The sequence below is a fragment of the Leptopilina boulardi genome, unplaced genomic scaffold, assembly GCF_019393585.1.
Source record: "Leptopilina boulardi isolate dan_hultmark-lab unplaced genomic scaffold, ZJU_Lbou_2.1 LbouV2_149, whole genome shotgun sequence".
In the NCBI taxonomy this organism is placed as follows: domain Eukaryota; kingdom Metazoa; phylum Arthropoda; class Insecta; order Hymenoptera; family Figitidae; genus Leptopilina; species Leptopilina boulardi.
The window spans coordinates 228292-251760 of NW_026137695.1; the positions used below are offsets into that span (position 1 = coordinate 228292).

The 23469-nt window shown below is 28.6% G+C and overlaps 1 protein-coding gene across 1 annotated transcript in view; it reads right to left on the reverse strand.

Moving 5' to 3' along the window:
- Window positions 1-23469, reverse strand: part of LOC127291624 (protein jagged-1-like) — a 436579-nt gene that overhangs the window by 78534 nt on the left and 334576 nt on the right. Inside the window, exon 4 of the mRNA XM_051320822.1 lies at window positions 6670-7288. Within this exon, the coding sequence (XP_051176779.1) occupies window positions 6670-7288 (619 nt within the window). The remainder of the gene's footprint in view (window positions 1-6669; window positions 7289-23469) is intronic.

Below are 23469 nucleotides of genomic sequence, written 5' to 3' on the forward strand. Positions count from 1 at the left end.
ACACACACCACGATTATATATTTAATAATGTTTTATAGAGAAGATGATGATTTTTAATTTATATTTTTAATGTAAAAATCTAGTTGATATAAAATATTTCTTTACAAATATTTTATCCTTTGTTTGATCAATACGTGACTTTTCTCGATTTAGCGAGTCTACATGTGTGTCTGGTCAACATGTGTTTGGTGTCCTGTTGAGAAAGGACCACAACTTTTTCAAGTGGATTTTTTATGATCTTTAAGGGTTTTTATTTCATGGTTGGGATTAAAGGAAAGTTAGAATCATATTTCCTTTTGCTATTTTACTTAATTTATGACTTTTCTTAGAACTGTTTATATTCTTTGATTTGAGAATAAGACTTGAAAATACTTAAAGCGTGAAGATATTATTTTACAATTAAGTTAACTTTTTATAGTTTCCTCAATTGCTAAATTTATGTGAGAATAAATTCTAGAATACAAAATATTAATTATTTAATATTTTGAATATTTATTATTTAGCGCGTAAATATCGTTAATTCGAGATATCGAAAAGTTATTCGAGCGAGAATATAGTCGCTCGTTACACTACCAATGCAAGGTTACAATCTTAATTGTAAGTTTCAGTGATAGCAGAAGTCAATGTTGTGATCTTTGTTTACAAGTGAATAAAATCAAAATAAGTGAAAATATATGATTCTAATAAATAATAATTCACTTAATTTTAAAAAATAATTAAAATTTATTATAAAAGTGTTAATTATAAATTTAACTTTAAAAGTGATTTTAAATTTTTACAAAAGTAAATCAGTAAAGTTGTAATATTTTGTTTTTATAGAAATTTCAATATATAAAAAAAGAGAAAAGTCTTATAAATTATGATTTCTTTTTTTAAACAAATCAATTTAAAAAATATTTAATTGAAAAATAAAATATTTAATTAAAAAATAAAATATTTATTTAAAAAATAAAATATTTATTTAAAAAAAAAAATTTTTATTTAAAAATTATTTGAAATATTTTTTTTTACAAAGTTTGAAAAAAAAATAATTTGTAAAATTATTTATTTTTCTTAAAATTAATTTTTTTTCTTTTTTTTTTTACATATAAATTTTTAAAATTTTCTGGGTTTCGCAGGTGATGGTGGTTTCTATGATGATGGTGTTTGTGATGGTGATGTCTGTGATGGTGGTGTCTGTGGCAACTACAGTGATGTCTATGTCGACGATGACACCGTCTACATTTACATCGATGACTCCTGGCATGTCGTCTTCGTTCGTTAATTTCATTTTCAACAGCTTCTGCAGATGGTGACCGCCATGGTGATACAATTGCTTCAAGAGTTGTTGGTTGATTTGGTACAGATTCTATAGATGTTGGTTGAGGATCCCTGTTTTGCTCTCTCAACACATTCTCTGCTGCAAATTGTTCCAACTGAAAAATATTAAATAAGTTTAAAATTTTATATTTAATAAAACTAAAAATTTTTTAATTTTTTTTCAAAAATTCTAATAATTTTTTTTAATTGTGTCAGGAAATATTTACATCATCTGTCTGTGTTGCCGAGTTTCGAATCCAGACAACATTTTCAAAACTGGGACCCAGGATACCACCACCGACATCCTCATCGTCATCATCATCTACATAGTCGTAATCTCCAAGGGTGTAGTAACCTGTACTCCAAATATATCTCTCCTCCATATCATTATCAGAAGAGGATAGAATTATTGTATCGGCTTGGTCATCTTCGGAAGTTAATATTATGGTGACTGCTTGGCTGCTCGGCTGCTTTCTCCATTGTCGCTCTGCTATTTTTTAATACCTTGATCCACTTATATATACACGTATCCCCTCCACGTACAAAACAACAGTAGGTCCAACTACACGTGTAGTCTTTAAACCTACTTAACATAACCTACCTGCTGATAATACAAAATCTACATCACCGACTGACGATAATAACGACCGACAGTGGCGCCATCTAGTGGCATCCGGCAGAACTAATATCTACATTACCGACTGTGGGTAAATACCGACCGGCGGTAAGCGACAGTGGCGCCATCTAGCGGCAGCCTGAGGTACTAATTCCTGAGAGTGACATAGTTACACATAGTTACACAATTAATTTCCGTTAAAACGGAGGGAAAATCCTCTTGAAGACGAACAATAATTATTAGATAACGAATTAACCAATTATTAATTGTTCCGACTTCTAGATTAAAACCCAAGCTTTATTAAATATAGAAAGAGACAAATACAAAGTTGACTTGGAGCGAACTCGACAAGTCGAAGGCAAGATAAGATCTGACGTAAAGCATAAAGTACAAGTAGTGGAGAAGCGCTCAGCTGTGAGTCCATGTGGCTTCATTGCGCATGCTCTTTATATTTTCTTATTCTATGCTGTTTCCAGCAACACTGCACTGCACAACACTACGTATCTTATTTACTATTCACTTTACTAATTATATATTTCAAGGTATATCTTATACATAATATTTATTATATTATAAATATTATAATTAACAATATAAGATACTCATACGTATTAATGTAATAATTAATTATTATCTTGTTATTGTGTAAATAACACACACACACACACACCACGATTATATATTTAATAATGTTTTATAGAGAAGATGATGATTTTTAATTTATATTTTTAATGTAAAAATCTAGTTGATATAAAATATTTCTTTACAAATATTTTATCCTTTGTTTGATCAATACGTGACTTTTCTCGATTTAGCGAGTCTACATGTGTGTCTGGTCAACATGTGTTTGGTGTCCTGTTGAGAAAGGACCACAACTTTTTCAAGTGGATTTTTTATGATCTTTAAGGGTTTTTATTTCATGGTTGGGATTAAAGGAAAGTTAGAATCATATTTCCTTTTGCTATTTTACTTAATTTATGACTTTTCTTAGAACTGTTTATATTCTTTGATTTGAGAATAAGACTTGAAAATACTTAAAGCGTGAAGATATTATTTTACAATTAAGTTAACTTTTTATAGTTTCCTCAATTGCTAAATTTATGTGAGAATAAATTCTAGAATACAAAATATTAATTATTTAATATTTTGAATATTTATTATTTAGCGCGTAAATATCGTTAATTCGAGATATCGAAAAGTTATTCGAGCGAGAATATAGTCGCTCGTTACACTACCAATGCAAGGTTACAATCTTAATTGTAAGTTTCAGTGATAGCAGAAGTCAATGTTGTGATCTTTGTTTACAAGTGAATAAAATCAAAATAAGTGAAAATATATGATTCTAATAAATAATAATTCACTTAATTTTAAAAAATAATTAAAATTTATTATAAAAGTGTTAATTATAAATTTAACTTTAAAAGTGATTTTAAATTTTTACAAAAGTAAATCAGTAAAGTTGTAATATTTTGTTTTTATAGAAATTTCAATATATAAAAAAAGAGAAAAGTCTTATAAATTATGATTTCTTTTTTTAAACAAATCAATTTAAAAAATATTTAATTGAAAAATAAAATATTTAATTAAAAAATAAAATATTTATTTAAAAAATAAAATATTTATTTAAAAAAAAAAATTTTTATTTAAAAATTATTTGAAATATTTTTTTTTACAAAGTTTGAAAAAAAAATAATTTGTAAAATTATTTATTTTTCTTAAAATTAATTTTTTTTCTTTTTTTTTTTACATATAAATTTTTAAAATTTTCTGGGTTTCGCAGGTGATGGTGGTTTCTATGATGATGGTGTTTGTGATGGTGATGTCTGTGATGGTGGTGTCTGTGGCAACTACAGTGATGTCTATGTCGACGATGACACCGTCTACATTTACATCGATGACTCCTGGCATGTCGTCTTCGTTCGTTAATTTCATTTTCAACAGCTTCTGCAGATGGTGACCGCCATGGTGATACAATTGCTTCAAGAGTTGTTGGTTGATTTGGTACAGATTCTATAGATGTTGGTTGAGGATCCCTGTTTTGCTCTCTCAACACATTCTCTGCTGCAAATTGTTCCAACTGAAAAATATTAAATAAGTTTAAAATTTTATATTTAATAAAACTAAAAATTTTTTAATTTTTTTTCAAAAATTCTAATAATTTTTTTTAATTGTGTCAGGAAATATTTACATCATCTGTCTGTGTTGCCGAGTTTCGAATCCAGACAACATTTTCAAAACTGGGACCCAGGATACCACCACCGACATCCTCATCGTCATCATCATCTACATAGTCGTAATCTCCAAGGGTGTAGTAACCTGTACTCCAAATATATCTCTCCTCCATATCATTATCAGAAGAGGATAGAATTATTGTATCGGCTTGGTCATCTTCGGAAGTTAATATTATGGTGACTGCTTGGCTGCTCGGCTGCTTTCTCCATTGTCGCTCTGCTATTTTTTAATACCTTGATCCACTTATATATACACGTATCCCCTCCACGTACAAAACAACAGTAGGTCCAACTACACGTGTAGTCTTTAAACCTACTTAACATAACCTACCTGCTGATAATACAAAATCTACATCACCGACTGACGATAATAACGACCGACAGTGGCGCCATCTAGTGGCATCCGGCAGAACTAATATCTACATTACCGACTGTGGGTAAATACCGACCGGCGGTAAGCGACAGTGGCGCCATCTAGCGGCAGCCTGAGGTACTAATTCCTGAGAGTGACATAGTTATACTACTCATATTTTATTAATTAGATGCAATATTTTGCTTCAAATCAAACTTGAGCAAAACCTGATCAAGCTCACATTTTGCTTATATAGATCAAAACTTATTTATTATTATCTCTACGAGGCAGTACAATTTCCACGAAAGAAACACAAAAATAATAAGGAGAATATGCAACTTATTTTAATTTTTCCTTAATTTAATTAAAAAAATCGGACAAGTGCGAGTTACACTCGCATTAAAACCGAGGGTTCCGAACCCCTAATCCTAAAATTTGAGGGGTTTAAAGTGTGAAGGCCGATGGAAAAATTCCAATTTTGATTAATTTTTCCTGTAATGTAAGCATGGAATAATACTTTAATGATACTTTTATCATAAGTTTTTAAAAATTTTAAAATTTTTTTTTCATTTAACATTTTCAATTTTACGATTTTTTTTAGATCCCAACAAATAATAAAAATATCAACAAATAAAAAATGTCAAAAGATAAAAAAAATAGCAAATGGTAAAAAAAAGAAAATGGCAAATTATAAAGAATGGCAAAACACTACAAAAAATATAGCAAGCACACTTGGAGTTCTCGCTATATTTTTTTTGTAATCTACACGCAAAAATACGTAAAAGTGTATAAATTTGAAACTCTTTAGATATAATATTCTTCGTTTTTTGGGGAAAAATCAATATTTTTATCGAAAATTATCAGTTTTTCCTTGAAAACACTATGATAATTAACTCCAATCGTTCTCGCTATATTTTTTTTGTAATCTACACGTAAAAATACGTAAAAAAGTATAAATTTGGATCCCTTACGATAAAATTTTCTTCTTTTTTTATTCGAAAAATCCATGATTTTTTCTAAAAATATGAGTTTTCCTTAAAAACAATATGAACATCAACTCCAATTGTGCTCGCTATATTTTTTCTGTAATCTACACTCAAAAATACGTAAGTATACCAAATATGAACTGCCTTCGTTAAAATAAATAAAAGAAGGAATATCATCATCATCATAAGCAGTTAAATGAAGAAAACAATTGCAAAATTATAAATAAAAATTATCTATCTCCAGGGCCTAGAATTTTTTAACCAGTTGATGACAAAAGTAATATTCAATCCCGAATAGGAAATCCACTTTCTTTATTGGATGTTTTGTTGGGATATAGAAAGATGAAACGCGTAAATGACGGCCAAATGCGAAGGGAAGATGTTGAGTAAAAAAAAGTTGATGAAGTTCTTAGTTCTAAAAAAATTAATGCATAATATCTATTATACTGAGTGATCATTAAGATGTTAAAATAAGTAGATAAGAAATGACTATAAATTTATTTACAAAAAAATTCTTATTTAAAAAAAATGTTATTTTAGTTTACCATTTCTTTATTATTAATTAATGACTTATTTCTGACAAAAATTTCATTTTTTGTTTAAAAAAATTTTCAATAATATTATTATTAATATTGATACATCTATTTGGCACATTTATGTGAAAATTATAATGTAAAAAATGAATTTAGTTTGAGTTGAAACTGATTGTTATATAAAAGAAATTTCAGAATTCTTTGAATGAATACTTATTGAATCTGACTGAATTATTTTAATTTTCCTGAAATTATTCCTATCTCGTAGGGATTGCAGTCTATAGCAAAATTATAGCCAAATATCCAGGCTTTCCAAAAATACTACTTGTTTTGCAGATACAAATTCAGATTTGGTCGCTAGATTCGAAAACGTCTTACCTAACTATTCTTGCCTCATCCTCCCCTGCTCTTAGTATTAGATGAAGTCATTTTTGATTTAAGAACATATTGGCTAGTAGATATTTTAGTTTCTAACCACCAAAGAAAATTGGAGTAAAAATTGTTCTAGGACATATGTCCGACCCGTCCATAAAGTCAAAATGTCTCTGTAATATGAAAGAGTTGCAAAGTGCACTTTCAAACAGATTGAAAATTTCTATCCGTTTGAAACATTCTATATTTCTTTTACTAGGATATGATTAGTAGATCTTACCTATAATCGCCAGCGAGATTAACGCAAGTTAATGAATTCTTGCAAGGAGATTCCAAAAGTGTACATTCATCAACATCAAATTGACAGAGAGTTCCCTGCCATGAAAATGGACAGGTACAAGTAAAACTATTTTGTTCATCTATACAAGTCCCTCCATTTTGACAAGGTTGTGAAGCACATTCATCGATATCCGTTCCACAAGATGCTCCAGTGTAACCTGGCGCACAGTCGCAAACTGCCATTTCACCAATTTCTCTGCAAGTAGCACCATTTAGGCAAGGATTCGAGGCACAGGGGTTGTCAACCTTTTCGCAAGTTGGTCCGGAAAATCCTTCAGGACAAGTGCATCTGTATTGATCAGGAGCTGTATTTTCGCAAGTACCACCATTTTGACATGGTTCATGAGTACCACAATAGTTTAAATCTTGATCACAGAGTATCCCACCCCAATTTGTGTCACAGATACACTGCCAACTCGAACCATTACAGTATCCGTGTTTACATCCTGGATATGGTGTACACTGGTCACATAATTCACCTCTCCAACCATGTCGACATTTACACTCGCCGCTTACATTGCAGTGTCCATGAACAGGATGACAGCCTTCTTTGCAAACAGCTGTAACAAAAAGTATTACCAAATGTAAGGAATGCTACACTGCTTTTGCAGTTAAATTTTATTTATGGTACACTATCGTCGGAAATTGTGCGACCTCTGCTTCTTCGATGACTATAAAACGGTTTAAATCTTCAAAAATATTAAAACTAAAATTTTTCCCTTTTTATTTTATAAAAGCTAATAAAATTCTAAAAGAAATGACACCTTGACAAAAAGAATATGTTAATTTTTCATTCAGATATCTAAGAAAGAACCAATTTTAAAAGTTTTTACTATTTTTTTATTTCTCTTTCAAAAAATTAAACTTCATGTTTACAACAAAATATCATGTTTAAAAATCAAGTAAATAGATCATCTTAAACTTCTCTGATTTATGTAAGTAAATTTAAGATTCACACATTTTACTTATCATTTTTTGTCATTTAAATATTAATCATAATTTATAGGGTTCCTTACACCTTGGGTGTACCGACGGAACCCTTATTATGAAAAGACTCTTGAGTCCGTCCCAGCTATGTGTCCTACCCTTGCGGCTACTGTATTTGATATAGAGAGCTAAAATTTGGTACACACATGTATTTTCACGTGTAGATTGCAGAAGAAATATATCGACCCCGATTAGAACTGATGGTTAAGAGCTAAAGGAGAAAGAAACCTTTTTTACGAAAAAATTGCAAAAAATGACCCTATCCCCCTTTAACTTCTACATTTTTGTATAAAAAGAACTACAATATAGTATACATACGTCTTTTTATATGTAGATTACAGAAAAAATATAGGGTGAAAATTTCCGCTATATTGAAGATCCCAGAAATCATTATGGGACAAAATAGAATGGTCAAAAGAGTGAAATTTAAACCTTGCTTTAAGAACATTATCCCTTTGAAAAAGGATTGGGAAAAAGCCTGTCCACTTGGAGGTGAAGTATGGTATGCGGATGGATCCAAGATGGAAAGAGGCACAAGTTCGGGTGTATACTGTAAGTCTAATGCATTTAAAGTGACATTATTATTATAGTTATTATTATTTTATTTTTTTTTTTATTTTAGTTTTTGTTTTCCAGTCAAGCGAAGTAAACTTGAATTTGTTATTCAATTTGTGTAATGTCAAAATCTTGCAGTATCTTGTAGGGTGTTGTTGGGTGATGTGCAACATTTTTTTCATTGATCGGAAAATACCTTTAAAAATCAATTTTTGTAATATGTTATGTATGAATCTATTGTTTAGAGGAAGTGAAATACTATAAATCTGAATTAATAGATTTTCAGAATTTTGATTTGTAGTTATGTTTTTTCGAAATTTCAAAATCGTTCGTTTTGTCATTTTCAATAATTCGATTTTAATGTTAAATTTGGGCTTCTTAAATTACAATTAATGGAAATCGAGTGAAAAAATTTAATATGATGTAATTAACCACTGAAAATTGAGAAGTTGAATAGTAGAACTCTTTGCTGTTTCCTATGTCTTTGAAAAAACCAAATGTCGGTTCTATGATCTAGCTTTTCAATTAAAAATTCCACCCAAGAAAATCTTTTTTTATTTGACTTTTTATCTATTACTTATACACAAATTAAATCATAAAATAGCAAAAAATTATCGAGAAGAGAAAGTTGCACATCACCCCAAAAAAAGTGTTGCACATCCCCCCAAACACGCTATTTTGCTCGGTATTGCGTGACACCCACACAAAGTAAATAAATGACAAAATCATTTCAGAATAACAAAGAAACTTAACAAACTAACTATGCAAATATATTTATCTATAAAATGATTAAGAGCAATGCGTGAAATACCCACGAATGTGAAACGCAAAAAAAACTTTCAACATGAGAAATGTCACTATCTTTTCGTATAGTAAATCAGAGGGCGTATTATCTCGTGTGTTATATATAAAAAAACAAGCTACCGACATATGACAGTATGCGCTTCTGTCAAATATCGACATGCAGACCGGGAATCTTAAATGTTGCACATCCCCCCACAACACCCTATTCTTTTGAAATTTTTTTAAGTAAAATGGTTAGAGAACTTGTATTTAGCAGAACAAAAATCCCTTTTCTACACATTGATGGTATCTGGAATGGTAATTGCAAAATTATTTGATTAAAATCTACACAATATCTTCAAATAACTTTTTTGTAGCTCTTGATCAGCAACCAGAAGGCAGTGTTGACTGTGGATTACATTAAATAGCATTTACGTCATCTTTTTATTTTAGTGTGATTATTGCAAAAACAGGTACTTTCTTCTTTCTGCACCCGGTGGTGCAAAAATTATTACTATACTCTTGAAACTTAATAACTGATATTTTTATAAATTGCATGAACTGGTAGGGCAGCTAATCTTCTAAGAGAAAGACGAATCTTTCATTCAATTTTAAAATTTCCATTATCAATAAATAAACATTTAACATGCAATATAAGTGGAATTTCAAAACACGCTGAATATTGATCCATAGGATTTAATAACAATAAGGGGCGGTTCAAATACTACACAATTAAATTCTACATCGTTAAAACCCTACACGTCAAACTCTACACAGTTAAATTGCACGCCGTTAAACCTTATACAATTTATTTTTTAAATTCTACACACTTAATGTGTACAATGTTAAACTCTACACAAATTTATTTTGTAGTGAAAAATTAATTTCTTTAAATTCAACACGGTTAAATACCACAACGTTAAACTCTACATATATTTCTTTTGTAATAAAAAATTAATTTTCTTAAATTTAACACAGTTAAATTCCACATCGTTAAATTCTACACATATTTATTTTGTAATGAAAAATTAATTGCATAAAATTCTACACAGTTAAATTGTTCACCGTTAAACTCTCCATAAATTTATTTTGTATTATAAAATAAAATTTGTTTAACTCTACACAGTTAAGTTGCATATTGTTAAACTCTACAAAAACTAATATTATAATATAAAATTAATTTTAATAAATTCTACACCGTTAAATTGCACACCGCCAAACTCTTCATAAATTGATTTTATAATAGAAAATAAAATTGATTAAATTCTACACAGTTAAATTGCTCACTGTTAAATACTAAAGAATTTATTTTTTAAATTCTGCACAGTTAAATTCCACCTCGTTAAATTCTACACAGATTTATTCTCTAATGAAAAATTAATTGCATAAAATTCTACACAGTTAAATTGTTCACCGTTAAACTGTCCACAAATTTATTTAATAATAGAAAATAAAATTTGTTGAACTCTTCACAGTTAAATTAAACACACTTAAACTCTACACACACTAATCTTATAATATAAAATTAATTTTATTAAATTCTACACAATTAAATTACACACCGTTAAACTCTTCACAAAATTTAATTTAAAAAAAATAAAAATTTATTAAACTGTACCCCGTTAAATTGCACATTGCTAAACTCTAAACGATTTAGTTTTTAAATTCTAAACAATTAAATGCTACAATGTAAAATTCTACACAAATATATTTCGCAATTAAAAATTAATTTCGTTAAATTCTACATAGTTAATTTCCACACTGTTAAACCATACACAAATTATTTTTTAATTGTACACAATTAAATTGTACAATGTTAAACTCTACGCAAATTTATTTCATAACAAAAAATAAGTTTTGTTTAATTCTGCACAGTTAAATTGCACACCGTTAAACCATATACAATGTATTTTTTAAATTCTATACATTTCAATTGTACAATGTTAAACTCTGCACCAATTTATTCTTTAGTGAAAAATTAATTTTGTTAAATTCTACTCTGTTTAACTCTAAACTGTTAAATTCTACACAAATTTATTTTGTAAATGAAAAATTAATTTTGTTGAATTCTACACAGATAAATTCCACACCGTTAAACTCTTCACAAAATTTAATTTTAAAAAAATATAAAATTTATTGAACTCTACACAGCTAAATTGCACATTGTTAAACTCTAAACAATTTAGTTTTTAAATTCTACATAATTAAATGCTACAATGTAAAATTCTACACAAATTTATTTCGCAATTAAAAATTAATTTTGTTAAATTCTACATAGTTAATATCCACGCAACGTTAAACATCAGACAAATTATTTCTTAAATTGTACACAATTAAATTGTACAATGTTAAACTCTACGCAAATTTATTTAAAAAAAAAAAAATCCGCCATTTCAAGAAAATTGTTACTCGGGGGTTTTTTGGGTCGCTGATTACGAATCTGATATCAGATTTTCAATATTTAAAATGGCGGATCCAATATGGCGGATGATTATTTAAAAATTTGGATGCATTTTCTTGCAACCTGATTATTGGGAGGTTTTCGGGGTTGCTGATTACGAATCTAATGTTAGTTTTTCAAAATTCGAAATGGCGGTATTTTTTTTTTTTTTTAAATAAATTTGCGTAGAGTTTAACATTGTACAATTTAAGAAATAATTTGTCTGATGTTTAACGTTGCGTGGATATTAACTATGTAGAATTTAACAAAATTAATTTTTAATTGCGAAATAAATTTGTGTAGAATTTTACATTGTAGCATTTAATTATGTAGGATTTAAAAACTAAATTGTTTAGAGTTTAACAATGTGCAATTTAGCTGTGTAGAGTTCAATAAATTTTATATTTTTTTAAAATTAAATTTTGTGAAGAGTTTAACGGTGTGGAATTTATCTGTGTAGAATTCAACAAAATTAATTTTTCATTTACAAAATAAATTTGTGTAGAATTTAACAGTTTAGAGTTAAACAGAGTGGAATTTAACAAAATTAATTTTTCACTAAAGAATAAATTGGTGCAGAGTTTAACATTGTACAATTGAAATGTATAGAATTTAAAAAATACATTGTATATGGTTTAACGGTGTGCAATTTAACTGTGCAGAATTAAACAAAACTTATTTTTTGTTATGAAATAAATTTGCGTAGAGTTTAACATTGTACAATTTAATTGTGTACAATTAAAAAATAATTTGTGTATGGTTTAACAGTGTGGAAATTAACTATGTAGAATTTAACGAAATTAATTTTTAATTGTGAAATATATTTGTGTAGAATTTTACATTGTAGCATTTAATTGTTTAGAATTTAAAAACTAAATCGTTTAGAGTTTAGCAATGTGCAATTTAACGGGGTACAGTTTAATAAATTTTTATTTTTTTTAAATTAAATTTTGTGAAGAGTTTAACGGTGTGTAATTTAATTGTGTAGAATTTAATAAAATTAATTTTATATTATAAGATTAGTGTGTGTAGAGTTTAAGTGTGTTTAATTTAACTGTGAAGAGTTCAACAAATTTTATTTTCTATTATTAAATAAATTTGTGGACAGTTTAACGGTGAACAATTTAACTGTGTAGAATTTTTTGCAATTAATTTTTCATTAGAGAATAAATCTGTGTAGAATTTAACGAGGTGGAATTTAACTGTGCAGAATTTAAAAAATAAATTCTTTAGTATTTAACAGTGAGCAATTTAACTGTGTAGAATTTAATCAATTTTATTTTCTATTATAAAATCAATTTATGAAGAGTTTGGCGGTGTGCAATTTAACGGTGTAGAATTTATTAAAATTAATTTTATATTATAATATTAGTTTTTGTAGAGTTTAACAATATGCAACTTAACTGTGTAGAGTTAAACAAATTTTATTTTATAATACAAAATAAATTTATGGAGAGTTTAACGGTGAACAATTTAACTGTGTAGAATTTTATGCAATTAATTTTTCATTACAAAATAAATATGTGTAGAATTTAACGATGTGGAATTTAACTGTGTTAAATTTAAGAAAATTAATTTTTTATTACAAAAGAAATATATGTAGAGTTTAACGTTGTGGTATTTAACCGTGTTGAATTTAAAGAAATTAATTTTTCACTACAAAATAAATTTGTGTAGAGTTTAACATTGTACACATTAAGTGTGTAGAATTTAAAAAATAAATTGTATAAGGTTTAACGGTGTGCAATTTAACTGTGTAGAGTTTGACGTGTAGGGTTTTAACGATGTAGAATTTAATTGTGTAGTATTTGAACCGCCCCTAACAATAATATTCGAAAATTGTATTTAACTTGTCAGAAGTTGACGGTATGTAGTTTTTTTATCGCAAATAATTTATTTTTAAAAAACAAATAATTTAACATTCATTTATATAATAAGAGATTAATAAATTCTAATGAGGAAACAAGTACCGGTTTCGAAACGTTAAAGATGTTTTTATATATCTTTCCTGCCCTAAAAAATTGCCCAAATTTTGAAGAAATTATAATTTATTATTAATTGGGACAAGACATCAATGAAGATATCAATATATTCAAATAATGTATTAGTATACTCAGCATGTATTCGTTCTTTAACTAACTCTGAAGTGCTAGATATGAATAAACGTATTGTGTCAAAATAAGAAGTTCAAGAAGTCGTATATTATATTTTTAAAAACGCTCTACTAAAAATCCCTGTACAAGATATCATACAAGAAAATGTACCTGTTTAGCAACTGAACTTGTACCAGTTCTGATAAGAAAATGTACAATTTTAGCACCAGAATTTGGAACAAGTTCTTGTATTAGAACTTCTTATACAAGACAACATAACAAACAAATAACATACCGAGTTTCTTAATGCGTACGTGCATAGTTTTTAAGAATCCTTAGTTGACTGCATCATGTAATCAAAAAAATTAAATGTTCTTTCTTTTAATGAAAAAAATTTTAAATGTATAAATTTCATTCTAAATGTTTTGCTGTAAATAAAAAATGCTTTAAAAAAAATTTCGAGATTAGAGAAAAAAAAAGTCTGGCTGCTTTAGAGGGACAAATTAAGAGCGGTTCTTTTACACGACCATTGCCAGATAAGTTTGTTTTGAATGGAGTATATATAATGTATATTTTAAATTTCTAAATTTCCTTAAACTAATTAACCTAGCCTCTTTTTCAGAAAAGTTTGCAAGAACTACACGAGATAATGAAATACGATTTGTTGGCATTTATTCTAACACTTAAACTCTTAAAATATTGCTTTAAGTAATATTAATATTTACACACGCGACCTTAAAGCGTTCTTGAGCACAAGTCTGCAATAATTCTGCTACCAACTTTTTGGTAAAACTTTTTTAATTTAAATTGAGCAAATCAAAAAAAATGAATATGATTTTATGTGTTATTACAATATGTAGATATAGACACGAGCTTCTTAAAAAAATTATAAATATCTCATTTTAACAAGCTTCTTTCTAAAAGTAATTAACTTTTTATTATTTTTTGAGATCATAAATGTAGGTAGTATTTATAACCAAACTAAAACAAAAAATTATTGACCAAAATCTTGTAGTCGAAGTCATAGCAAAATATTGAAAAACACGAGTTTTTGAAAAATGCGATTAAACATAAATAATAATTGAATAAAACCTGATAGGAGAAACTTATGACTTGATCACTTGTGACCACTTAGAAAAAGCATGGTATAATAAAATAATTTACTGAAAAGAATGGTAACGCTACCACCTACTTCAGAAGCTCGTGGAAGAATTGAATGTCTAATAACCTGTAGCTTAGAACTATGCAAAGAAATAAAAATCGACTTTTTCTAACACCAAACGTGTACTTACAAATATCGCTTAGCTTAAAGTTGTCTCTTAATTGAAAAGATGTATGGCATTTTTACGCGTTTCGAGTACGCTTAGGTTAGGTTAAAGTTGTTTCGTAATTGAGACCATAAAGCGAGATGCAAACACAAAAGGAACTACAATGTATGGCATTTTTACGCGTTTCGCGTACTCAACATGCGTTACCTTCTCAATGAAGAGATGATCAAAGGATTATAAAAATGGACCCGCACTTCGGCGCCCGTTAAGCAGCTCGTTTGTTTATAACTTTGAAACATGTTCTCCTTCATTTTGAAGCGCGAAATAATCATGAATATTGTTTAAGTCATAATAAATTGATGGTTAAATTTTTGAAATGGCATTATTTTTTGTCTTCGAGATATTAATTAACTAACTAACAAAAGTTAATAAAAAATGAAATATTTTACGAACAAATAAAATTACAATAATTTTAAAAATACCATTGCATTGCTTATCGAAATCTGCATCCAACAAGCCCTATATCGTTAGCCCCAAGTCGAATGGACGCAACTTTCAGAGACATTTTGGAAAGTACGTAACTTCCACAGCCGTTTTGGAAATCACGTAACTTTGTGGTGCAGAGCAGAATGTACGTAACTCTGAGAAACGTTTGGAACTCGCTTATGTTGGTTTTTTGTGTTTTTGCAAAATACAAATTACAATATTTCTGCTCGGAACATAACATAGGATTAAATAATTGACATTTTATTAAACATTGCCTTACACTTTTTATTGCTACCTTAGCGGATGGGTTCAACGCTATTTGAACGGAATAGCGTTGAAATACCGTTGGGAACACAACGGTCACTAAAAATGTTATTTAAAAAATAAAATATGATAAAGTATTTATTGGTATTTGTAGAAAAAGTGTTCATGAGTAATTTAAGACCTTATTTGTATCAATTTAATACGAAATAAGTAAAATAAAAGATAAAATATGGAGCACTGTTATATCAGGGTTTTCTGTCAAATTTTTATATAAGTCAATGAAAAGTGTTTTAGATATGATTTTTTAATAATAAAAAAGCAGTGAAAAAGTATTAATTTATTAATTTAAAGCATTTGAAAGGGTAATAAATAGTGAAAATTAATGTGTTTATTGTGTACTATTTGTGTGTATTGGGATCAGAAATCACGCGAAACTGACCCACCCCTGAGCCTTCTTGTGACAACCATCTTGGTTTTTTATCTCTTTCTTTTGTATATGTTAGAGAAACACGGAATGAAAACATGGCCACCACAACAAGGCTCTCACCAGATGGCGTATCGCAGTATTTCAGATCCCAATAGGACAACGTTTATCGACAGCAAGTTACAGGTTACATCGGTGAACGCTAGATGGCAGCACAGTAAACAATTAATAAGACTATGACAAGAAAAATATTTAACCCACTGAACGTCGATGATGCATCTAGACACAAATAAAAAAAAATGCTAAAGTCTTATTGAATATTTTTAAAAAATGTTACTAGGGGGTTTTCGGGGTAGCTAATTACAAATTTGAAAACAGATTTCGAAAATTCAAAATACCAAATAAAATATAACAAAATAGAAAAAAATTAAAACATAATAAAATTCTCCATCAGCTTGCTACTCGGGGGTTTTTGGGTTCGCTGATTACGAATATAATAACAAATTTTGAAAATTGAAAATGTCGAAACAAAAAAAATTAAACTTCCCTACCGAAAGAGTGGTACTGGATTGGTACTGGGAAATTGGAACTGAGGGCTCAGTACCAACTCAGTACTAATTTGGTGCATTTTGGTACTGAAATGGAACTGGGAAATTTACCTGCGAAAAGGGTCGAGTTACCGTTAAAACCCTCATAAAAGTGAAAAGCGACTAGCTTTTTCAATATGTTTAAACTAATACTTTATATTTATTTCAATATTATATTTGTTTTTCCTGGATTTATATTATTTTCATACATTATTATGCATATGATATGTCCTTTGGCAGCTAAATTAAAAAATGATGTCCATTTTTTTGTCAAACTTAAGGTATACGAGATGAATTATAACTTTTTTAAATGTAATTATTTTTTGATAAATTTTAGATATTCATAATCTAGAAATATTAACGAATCTCAATATATATTTTTTAAAGTTGAGTTATTAAAATTATAAATTTTTTAAGCAATAAAACTCGGGTTAAAATTGTAATCTTTCAACAAAGGACCTAGGGGTCTATTGTTCAAGGAGGGATTGCAATATAATTTCCAAACTTAACAGAAATTTTCTACAAACTATTATGTTTTTTTTGCTGTTTTACACGTATATCGTGAGAGACGGTTTGTTGATCTTGTATACCTTTAAAACTATTGTTAAAGTACTTTAAAAATGTCTTCTTATGGGTTATCAGGTAGTGGTACTGAAGTGGAACTCAAGCCAAGTCCAATTCAGTACCATTCCAGTACCACTCTTTCGGTAGGGTTAAAACAAATTCTCTGGAAGTACGTTACTCGGGGGTTTTTTGGGTCGCTGATTACGAATATAATAACAGATTTCTAAAAATCAAAATGGCGGATCCAATATGGCGGATCAAAACAATTAAACAATAATTGAATTTGTTATTATATTCGTAATCAGCAAACCCAAAAACCCCCAAGTAGCAAGCTGATAAAGAATTTGATTATGTTTTAATTTTTTTCTATTTTGTTATATTTTATTTGGTATTTTGAATTTTCGAAATCTGTTTTCAAATTTGTAATTAGCTACCCCGAAAACCCCCTAGTAACATTTTTTAAAAATATTCAATAAGTCTTTAGCATTTTTTTTTATTTGTGTCTAGATGCATCATCGACGTTCAGTGGGTTAAATATTTTTCTTGTCAAAGTCTTATTAATTGTTTACTGTGCTGCCATCTAGCGTTCACCGATGTAACCTGTAACTTGCTGTCGATAAACGTTGTCCTATACACACAAATAGTACCCTGGCGGATTCGATTTACCTAAAATCGACCCAGCTGGGTCGAATCTAAGTCGAGTCTAAGTCGAATTTAGGTAATTATCAAAAAAAAAGCTTTAAATTGATGAAAATTTATAAAAATTAGTATTGTGAGGTTAAATGAACATTCATAGAGTTAATTTTTGTAAGAATTTTAATTATTAACGTGATAAATAATAAATAATTACTTGATATGTGCAAGTGGTAACTGTAGATTTTAACTCGTTGTCAGTTTTCATAATATTTTCAGAAATTAGTGTAAAATGTGTGAAAAAATAATTTATATTTAATAGAAATTGCAAATTTTATTAAATTATTTTATTATTTAACAATCACATTTCATAATAATTGCAATTTAATTAAAAAATAACAGTTTTCTTAAAAGTGACAAGAAATCTATTATACCGACCACACACGGTAAAAGTGCGCGAATATGAATGCACATGATCTTCTGGCGGGAAAATTCAAATTGTTAATTACAACTATTTCATTATTATCTTAATTTCATTAATTAAATATATTTGATTAACCATAAAAGATAATCATTTTATAAAAATTTTCTCAGAAATGCCGAATTAATCATTTATTTATACCAATTTACTTATATTAATACTAATAATCACTATTTCTTTACTTTTAACTATCGCCCTATATTAGTTGCAGACGCCGTTAGATGGCAGCAGCATGCAGGGAGCACAAATTTCCAGCTATCCTATTACTTAAAATTAGTGATTATTAGCATTAGTATAAATAAATGATTAATTTTTTTTTAACTTGTATTAAAAAACAATTTCAAATCTTGGCGCGCGTTCCGCTGTTCCGTGTGTGGTCGGTATAATAGAGTTCTTGTCACTTTTAAGAAAACTGTTATTTTTTAATTAAATTGCAATTATTATGAAATGTGATTGTTAAATAATAAAATAATTTAATAAAATTTGCAATTTCTATTAAATATAAATTATTTTTTCACACATTTTACACTAATTTCTGAAAATATTATGAAAACTGACAACGAGTTAAAATCTACAGTTACCACTTGCACATATCAAGTAATTATTTATTATTTATCACGTTAATAATTAAAATTCTTACAAAAATTAACTCTATGAATGTTCATTTAACCTCACAATACTAATTTTTATAAATTTTCATCAATTTAAAGCTTTTTTTTGATAATTACCTAAATTCGACTTAGATTCGACTTAGATTCGACCCAGCTGGGTCGATTTTAGGTAAATCGAATCCGCCAGGGTACACAATAAACACATTAATTTTCACTATTTATTACCCTTTCAAATGCTTTAAATTAATAAATTAATACTTTTTCACTGCTTTTTTATTATTAAAAAATCATATCTAAAACACTTTTCATTGAATTATATAATTCCGTTGAAATCGCGTTGAACCCATCCGCTAGGGTATGTTCCGAGCAGAAATATTGTAATTTGTATTTTGCAAAAACTGATACCTGTCACTGATGGGGGTAACGAGAATTCATGAAGAAAGCAAAAAACTTTGCTATATCTTCATGAATTTCTTGTCCTTAGCCGAGTCATTGGTAACGCGTTTTCTACATTTTTTCCAAATATCGGTGCGCCCCTTTTCACTCCACGCTTTCCACTCTTTTTCCTATTCGCTCAGTTCACTTTCGCCTTAGGACCCCTCTCTATTCATCCTTGCACCTCCCACTCTTAACCCGACAGGCCCTTTGTTTTCCTCGCGTCACTTCTTTTAACCTTCTGTTCGCCGGATACTTTTCCGAGCCGAATTTTCAATTATTTATTTAAATAAAAGGTTATGTTCGAAGTTAGATGTGTTTTTTATATCTTGTAGATCATTTATAGCATAATTTATTATAAATAATTATTGTATCATAATAAATTATTATTAAATAATTATTAATTATAATTGTTATTACAATAATTATAATTTGTTAATTGTTAATAGTAGAAATTATTGTTATAGTGATTTATAATTTATAATGTTGTATATATATATATATATATATATGTGTGTTTAATGCGGATATTATATTGTTAACTTATAGTAAATATGTAATATGTTACACATACATATCTGTATTTGTAACATATTATATTAATAAACTATATTTTAATATAATAATATTATCATATATCACACTTATTAAGTAAGATATTAATTATATTAATTATTAATTAGGTTAATTAGGAATGGTTAAGCAGGGATGTGAGAGAATCTTGAAGATAGAACAAGTCTCGCGAAAAGACGCGCGACCTGACCCTTGGCTCAAGCGAAACGCATGAACCGTACGCGCATTCGGATTGCGTCGAGAGTAAGAAACGCGAACGCTGATTTTTGCCCTCTCTCTAAAATTCTCCCACTTTGCCGTTTTTGGAAAAGTCGCGGATGATAAAAGTCGATGCAGTGGACCAAAACGTTAGTTCTCCTTAGAGCTCACTTGGGGTTGGCTTTCCTCCCCTGTTTAGCCTGAACTACGGCTAACACTACTCAATACTTAGAAAAATTCTGAGTTGTTGGACTTAAAAAAATTTCGAGTCATCGAACTTAGAAATTTTTCCGAATCTCCTATTTAGAATATTTCTTCGATATTGATATTTAAAAATTTTCGCCCTTGTGGGACTTAAACTTTTTCGACACACTGTACTTTAGAAATAAATGATCACTTGTACATTGACTCGTTTCAATCAACGCTACCCCCCCCCCCCAACTCTAACGTTTTACACTTTCAGGCACTCTCTAACGCAAAACACTCTACGTATCGAGTTGGTTTCTTCTCGATACTAGAGCCTTTCGAAACTCATTGTTGAGCCGGCCTTTCTCTCAACAATCCAATACCGAGCTGGTTTTCCTCTCGGCTACACTACCCATACACAGTGTCGAGTTGGTTTTCCTCTCACACATCACTACTATTTCGAGTTGGTTTTCCTCTCAATAGTAGTATATTGTGCGACATAGTACCAAGCTGGTTTTCCTCTCGGATACATTACACACCTACATTACCGAGCTGGTTTTCCTCTCGGCTACACTACACATACACAGAATCGAGTTAGTTTCCTCTCGATATTGGAGTACAAACTACTTTCTCTTTTTTAAAATTAAACAATCAAACAATCGCTCTTCTCTTTCTTTTTACCCAACTTTAATGAATTTAAAGTTACTTTGCCACTATTTTGCTGTACCTTTGAAAAACTCCCCAATGGTTATGAAGCAAAATAGATTTGGCCATTGCCCGATTACTCCCTCTACAGTGACCGGTGTCAAAACACAAAAAACCAACATAAGCGAGTTCCAAACGATTCTCAGAGTTACGTACATTCTGCTCTGCACCACAAAGTTACGTGATTTCCAAAACGGCTGAGGAAGTTGCGTACTTTCCAAAATGTCTCTGAAAGTTGCGTGCATTCGACTTGGGGCTATCGATATGATCTATTTTGGATAAACGGGTGTTAAATTAATAATTGATAATAAAAATTATTTAAATAATTAATAACATTTGAAGAAATGAAGATAAATCGTTAATTCTTTTTTTATTTGGAAGATCATCTAATTCTGCGTCAAAAAAGAATATTAAGTATTTCTAGGAATTATTTTTTCTCAAAACAACGTTTTTTTGACCTGGCGGACATCATGAAAAAAATTATTGCACCGATTAAGCTTAAATTTTTATGGCTTATTCTACACATATACCGCTATCGTCGGAACTAGAATCATAAGTTTTCATTAATATTTCATCATTTTTTTGAACAATTTAAGTTTAAAAAAACAAGGTCAAGAATGAAAAAAGTCCGCCATATTGTTTTTTTTCATCGAATATAGGTGATTGTAGTTCCGACGACAGCAACGAGCTTACTTTTCAAGAAAATATCAAAAATTTTATTTTTCGATGACTTGAATTGAAGATATTATGTCCGCCAATCACAAGTAAGGGTATTTTCAGGCAACCATAACAGCAAGATAATCCATAATAAATAAGAAATAATTTTTTTTTAAATAGTTTAAAACGCTTTCTTTTAGATATTAAAAGTTTGACGTAAATGAAATAAATTTTGTAATAAAAAAAATATTTAAGAAAAGTTAGTGAGATGTGATACTAACCCCTTAATGGTGCCGCCAAGGCCTTGAAGTTTCCCATGTATTTTACATGGAGAAAAGCTGATTTTTCGTAAAATTGCAATAATTTCTTTAAATCTTAAAATTATTTAATCGGTAAATGACATTTCGGGTGCACTTCCGAAAACCCCCCCCTTCCGATTTTAATGAAACTTGGTATACTTACGTAATTTCATGCGCTGATCACGAAAATGATAGTGAAAATTACCGCAAATTTCATTTTTATGGTGAAAACCATAAAAAACACCATAAAATTATGGTTTTTTGCGTTTAACTCGTAAAAAACGCAAAATTAAAAAAAATCGTTCTCACAAAAGTTGTAGAGCTTCTAAAAATGAACATTTTATGTATTATTATACGTATAATTATACGTGTTTTTTTCACTAGGGGTCTATCCTTCGATTAATTCTATACTACGTTTTTGGGTAGAGGTTATGGCTCTAATTAAGTAAAAAAAAATTGAAAAAAATATTTATTCCCTGCTAAAAATAAAATCACAGAACGTCAAAAAATTAGTCAGGATCCTTGACGTTTTGAGACTGTTTTTGTTACGATTGCAGTCACAGAACACCACAATAAGTGAGTTTTAGTCAAAGAATCGTCAATAGTAGTCAGATTTTTTATGAGGGTCGGAGACCCTTTTTTTTGGCCATACCATAAATCATTAAACCCTGTGACTATTTGTGATGTTAAATGACATTTCTTTCTATAAAATAGTTTTGAAGATTCCTGACTTACTTCTCATGAATTCTGACTACAAATATTTAAAAATTAAAAAAATCAATATTTTATCATTAAAAAAATAAATTATCGCACAACATTTTTTTATCTTTACGTTACACATACTTAATTATTATTTTTACAATTTATTATATTTATTTACTCCTATCGAAGAAAATCTCGCAAACGCAGGGAATCGAACTCACAACCTAACGAACGCAAACCGAATACCTAACCCCTGAGCTAAACTAACCTAACTGAGATCTTAAAAATAGAATACGGTTTTATGAAAATAGAAGATCTTATTACTTTTTTTCAATTTTATCAACATATTTTGTTGATGATTATTATTATTATTTTAAAAAAATTTTATAATTTTTAAAAATTAACAAGTTAAAATAGGTATATTCTTATATTGATCAAAAAACATTTTTAGTCCAATTATCATATATTAATGTATTCAATTAATAAAATTTGCTTCAGCAAATATTTAATTAAACAAAAAATTCGTATGTAAATATTATTTGAATTCGAACTTAAAAGAATATGTGTAATATAGAAATAAAATAGTCTAGAATAATAAGATACTGTCGGATTGTCTCAAGTAAACTCTGAGCGAATTTTATCAGGTTTTTCGCTCACGTTTTAGCACATTCATTACTATTATAATTAATTATAATGATAAGAATTAATTAATATGCATGTATTAATTACTATATTATTAAAATTCAATTTAACATAATTCTTCCACAAATCAACTAAATAATTACTAATTTTAATTTTTCTTTTTAGCAT